General features: G+C 67.4%; 2 protein-coding genes across 2 annotated transcripts in view; one reads left to right on the top strand and one right to left on the bottom strand.

Moving 5' to 3' along the window:
• Positions 1–2,130, bottom strand: part of CHLRE_51g761597v5 (uncharacterized protein) — a gene marked incomplete at its 3' end in the record, with an annotated part of 8,248 nt that extends 6,118 nt beyond the window's left edge. Inside the window, exons 1-3 of the mRNA XM_043073070.1 lie at positions 1,994–2,130; positions 1,179–1,548; positions 71–844 (exon numbers count right to left, since the gene is read on the bottom strand). Coding sequence (XP_042914004.1) covers positions 71–844; positions 1,179–1,548; positions 1,994–2,000 — 1,151 coding nt within the window. The remainder of the gene's footprint in view (positions 1–70; positions 845–1,178; positions 1,549–1,993) is intronic.
• Positions 2,131–2,270: 140 nt separating this feature from the next.
• On the top strand, positions 2,271–4,957 carry CHLRE_51g761547v5 (uncharacterized protein; the record flags this gene model as incomplete). The annotated part of the gene is made up of 4 exons (XM_043073069.1): positions 2,271–3,286; positions 3,913–3,958; positions 4,454–4,564; positions 4,835–4,957. Coding segments are annotated over exons 1-4 (771 nt in total), but the record flags the coding sequence as incomplete, so codon positions are not given.
• Positions 4,958–5,105: the final 148 nt, after the last annotated feature.

The raw sequence follows: 5,105 nt of genomic DNA, 5'->3' as shown, positions 1-5,105 counted from the left end.
CAGGGGGTGTTGGTGGGGGTGGTGGGGGTGGGGGTGGTGTGGGATGGGCATCAAATGTGAACCGTGCGGCCCATGCTGCTGCTGCGGCGGCGGCTGCTGTCCGTACTGCTGAGTGCCGTACTGCTGCTGCTGCGGCGGCGGCGGTGGCGGCGGCGCGGGTGACGAGGTGCCGCTGGTCAGGCCGCCCAGCTGCAGGCGGGGCACGGTGGGCGGCCGGCTGCCGCCGCCGCCGCCGTACGACACGCCCTGCACGCCGCCCAGCCCCAGCCCCAGCCCCGTGCCGCTACTGCCGCTGGCGCCCATGCCGCTGAGACTGCCGCGCGCCGCCGACACGTAGAACCCCTCCTCCGTGGCGGGCCGCGCCCAGGCGGCTGTAGCAGCCGCGGCCACGGCGCTGCTACTGCCGCCGGGCCCGCTGGCGCCCGCCATATAGTTGGCACGCCGGTGTGCGCCCGTGACCACCCAGCCGCCGCCGCCGCCGCCGCCGCCGGCAGCCCCGCCGGCTCCACCGCCGCCTCGTGCGAAGTCCGCGGACGCGGTCACGCCTCCTCCTCCTCCTCCGGCACTGCTTCCCACCACCCCCAGTCCTGCCCCTCCTCCTCCTCCTCCTCCCCCTCCACCTCCCCCCATGCCCGCGATCTCCCAGGGGTGCAGGATGCGCGTGTTGCGGTAGAAGTGCAGCTCCGACGCCTCCGCCAGCTCGCTGTCCACGGAGCGGCTGGTCAGGTCGCCGCCGCCGTTGGCGTAACTGCCGTGTGGGTAACTGCCGTGGGGGTAACCGCCGTGGGAGTAGCCGCCGTGGGGGCCGTTGGCGTAGGAACCGTTACCGTTACCAGAGGTGTAGCTGCGGTTGGGGTCACGCGGCAGGCAGCCGTCAGTTGGGACCGTTGCAGCCGCTAGTCAGCTGTCTCGCCCACCGGGCTCTCGCCCGCCCAGGCATTTAGACCAAAGCGCACCCCCAGCCTGTCCGGCAGACCTCATGGCCGCAGTCCAGTCCTACATCCTAAGGCCCCCCGCTGTGCTGTCAGACAGACTGACAACAGACAGCCCCAGCCCGGTGACCCGGCATCCTCCTAGCTTCGCAGTGTCACAGCCCACTGCCCCTCACACCCGACCCGTCCTCCCTCACGCCGTGTTCCCCTCCCCTCTCCTCCCCAGCTTGCCCGCCAGCCGCGCACCTGCCGTGCACTGTCGGCCCCGGCCCCGCTGCCGCAGGCAGCTGCCCGCCTCCAAACAACGCAGCCGCCACGCCACCTCCTCCCGCTCCACCTGCTCCACCTCCTCCCGCTCCACCTCCTCCCGCTCCTCCTCCCGCTCCTCCTCCGCCTCCTCCTCCCGCTGCTCCTCCTCCGCCTCCTCCCCCCGCTGCTGCTGCCCCCGCGCCAATGCCGCCCACGGACAGGTCGGGCACGGTGACGGGGCGGCTCACAGCGGGGCGGCCGGGCTTTGGCAGTCCAGCCACCACTTCGGAGTGGGGCGCGGTCTGGAACGAGTACATGGCAGCAGCAGCGGCCATGGAGGGAGCACCTCCGCCCGCGCCGCCCGGGCCTGTGGCAAAGAATGGGTCGGTTTTGGTGGGGCGGGAACCCGAGGTATGAACGCACGGAGGCGAGTGAGCGGCGAGGGCTGGGTGATCGCGTGCTTGGCAGAGTGGGCTAGGAGGGGGTGGGTTGTGAGTTCGGGCGTGTTTGTAAAGCGAGCCCTGGCTAGTGGGGGAATGGCTAAGCGCCGCGGGTGGAATGGCGCAGGTGGGTGCTGCGGGTGGATGCCGCGGGAGCTCAGTGTCCCCAGCGCCGCGAGCCTGGGCTCGTCCGTCCAGTTCGCCTGCCTGCACGAACGTAATTGTCCGTGACCTGCGTACCTCCGCGATTGCGGCCCCTTGACGCGCCCCTGTAGATTTATCACAACGGAAGGAAGGCAGGCGTGAGCCGCGTTGAAGAGTGGGCCGATGTTTTTGGGACGCAACAACAGAGCGTGCTGTGAAGGCTCATACCTGCCATCGCTGTCCATAATCTATCAGGTGCTTGTCAGTATCATATCGCCATGGAACGCTGCGACTACTTTTCGCGAACTGCCTGACCGAGAACAAGTTTTGCACTCGAGGCCGTGCTTCGCGCTTAACTGATAATTATATCAGACTTGGAAGCGTCTGCATTTTTTCCTGGAGCGTGCAAATCTGTTTGGTCGCTCTCGCGCTGCACATGGGCGCGTCCTTAGAGCTTGCTCTCAGCGGTGCCACACGTCTGCCAGCCTTCATTATTCCATATCTAACCAAGTACACAGCCTTTCTAGCCTCATACTCTCGCAAGAAAGCTGCGGCTTTGAGTCCCCAACTGAGGCGACCTTACTCGCTCTTCCTTCACCTACAAGCGCGCCCTGTGGTATTGCACTCATCTTGCTGCTGCGTGTATTTCACCTAATACGGATAGGCCATATACCTGACAGTCGGGGCTCTGCGACGAAGTGCACTTCAACTGCCTCCCAGCTTGGCAAGGCTTCGCTTGACATTATTCTTTTTAGCAGCATTCAGCTAGCTCCATACGGCCGGCCCGCACCGCGGACCGGCCGGGAGCGCTTCAGAGCTTGGCGTTGCAGCAGCTAAAGCAGTGTTGTGAGCTTTAACAGTGGCAGCTGCGGACGAAGCATTTACATAGTTTGTATCCGCTGGCATAAGCCTCTTGGGCAGCGTGGCGAGCCCGCGTCTTCGTCGCCATGAACAACCACTGTTCCTGGACGTAACCTGGCCCGCGCGAGCCTGCGCTTGAGGAGCGCGCGCTGACAGTCCTGCCTCACAAATGGGCTGCAGCAGCAGTAAGCCCGGCGTTGTGCCGGTGCACGACTATGACGCCGACCACGAGCGGCATAGCGGGGAGCCCGCGGTGGCCCCCGCCGACTCCGGCGTTGGCGGCAAGTCCATGCGCCTGCTCACGGTGTCGCCCAGCGGTAAGCGGCAAGTAGACCGGAGAGAGAATCAGTCCTTCTTCGACAAGAGCCGCTCCCACAAGTCCTTCGCGGCCAACAAGTCCATACGGCCGGCTGCCAAGAGCCAGCGGCCGCGCGTGTCGGCCTTCACGGACCGCGTGCCCGGGCGGTTAGACAACCCCAATGGCGGCGACAGCAAAGACCTCAACTCGCCAGGGGGCGGGGGAGGCGGGGGCGGGGGAGGCGGCGGCGGCACGGCGCACGGCGCCAAGAGCCGCTTCGCCAAGAGCATCAAGGCGGTGGCGGACGCCATGTTTGGGCCGCCGCCCGAGTGGATCCTGCGGCAGACCACGCCCATCAAGAGGTGAGGGGGAGAGGGGGAGGGTGAAGGGAGGAGCGTGGAGGGGGAAGGGTGAAGGGGGAGGGTGAAGAAGGGGGGAGCTGCGTGGCGTGGGCGTGGGCGTGCTGCGGAGAAGGATGGGTGGGTGGGTGGGTGATGGAGATGCCGCACCTGACGTGGCGGGTGGGGCAGAGGGCAGGATTGAGGGTGCCAGGAGGCAAGGGAGGTGGGGGCCGCGTGTATGGGCATGTGTGGGTTTGGCGATCTGGCAGGAAGAGGGCGGCAGGCATGCGGAGGGCCTGGGCACGGCGCCCTTGTGGTTGCGGGTGGCGGTCTCCAGACATAGCGGCGTCGCACACCACCGCTGTGGGGTTTGGCCGGTCCTTGACGCGCGCGGGGCCTCGGGCCCGTGGCTGCCAGTCTGCGCTGCGCACCAGCGGCGGCGGGCGCTGCGTAGCCGCCAGGGCACAGGGGTGACGGTGGTTGGTGGCTGGTGGGTGTGTGGGTGGATGTCGTATCGTGACCACCATAGCGATGTGACTACCGCCTGGTCTGAAAGCCGCACGCCTGGGCCCATTTCTCGGCTCGCCCGGTGAAACCCTATAACCTTGACCCTGTGTCCCTCGCTGCCGCCCTCTGCGCCTCCGCAGCCAGTACCAGTTCTTGGGCGTTGTGGGGAGAGGCCAGTTCGGTCAGGTGAGATAGGGACAGGGAGGGACTGGGAGGGATAGGGAGGGATAGAGAGGGAGGGAGGGACAAGGAGGGAGGGCCGCGCCGGGGTCGAGGTCGGGGTCGGAGTTGGGGTCCGGGTGGTCGGGTCCTGGGGCGGAGAGCGGCCTGGCTGTGCTACCAAGACAGCGCATGGGAATGGTTGTGTGTGTGGGTGGATGGGAAGGCGGGTGGGTGGGTAAGTGGGTGGAAAGCGCAGCTCGCTGGGTGTAGGCAAAGGCGCGCTGACACGGCACGTAGCCAAGGGCTGCCTGCCCAGGGGTGGGCGAGTGGCTGGAGCCGTTGGGAGGCGGGCCTGGGTGGAACGGCGTCACGGCGTGGGTGACGGACGGTGTGTGGCTGCCGTGTGCCGGAGCCGAGCGGGAAGCGCCCCAGCAAGGGAAGTGTACGCAACATCACACACGCGTCTTCCCCACCTCACCCCACCCGCCGCACCCCACCCCACGCCACCCCCTCCCTCAGGTGTACTGCATCCGTCATCTGCGCCACGGCCAGAAGTACGCGTGCAAGACGCTGGGCAAGAAGAAGCTGCTGAGTCAGCTGGACGCGGAGGACATCAAGAAGGAGATCGAGGTAAGGGGAGGAGATGGAGAGGGAGCGGGCGAGGGGGTTGGCGGGGCGGAGTGCGGGGTGTGGGGCGGGGTGGGGTGGGGCGGGGCGGGGTCATGGGAGCGTGTGATGGCCGGAGGCCCCACCCTCCCTCCCTTGCTGCTGGCTAACCCGCAGTACCACGTGTCCCACTAGCTTCTAGACTAGATTGGTGTTCCACGTAACTCCGTTTCCCTAACTACGCGCCCCCTGTCGCCACTCGCCCGTGCATTTCCCCCCACCCCTGCGCCTCAGGTGATGCACCACCTGTCCGGCCACCACTCGGTGGTGAGCCTGCACCGGGTGTTCGAGGACGAGAAGAACGTGCACCTGGTCATGGACCTGTGCCAGGGCGACCTGTACGAGCTGTTGAGGGAGGTGAGAGCAGGCGGGGGTTAGGGGGGGAGGGGGGGGGGAGGGGGGAGAGAGGGGAGGGGGAGGGGGAGGGGAGGGGAGGGAGGGAGAGAGGGAGAGGGAGAGGGAGGGGGGGGGGGAGGGGAGGGGGAGGGGGAGAGGGGGGAGGGAG

This window comes from Chlamydomonas reinhardtii (genome assembly GCF_000002595.2).
Source record: "Chlamydomonas reinhardtii strain CC-503 cw92 mt+ unplaced genomic scaffold scaffold_51, whole genome shotgun sequence".
NCBI lineage: Eukaryota > Viridiplantae > Chlorophyta > Chlorophyceae > Chlamydomonadales > Chlamydomonadaceae > Chlamydomonas > Chlamydomonas reinhardtii.
Note: the sequence above shows the minus strand (reverse complement) of the source record. Positions and strands in the feature narration are given on the sequence as shown.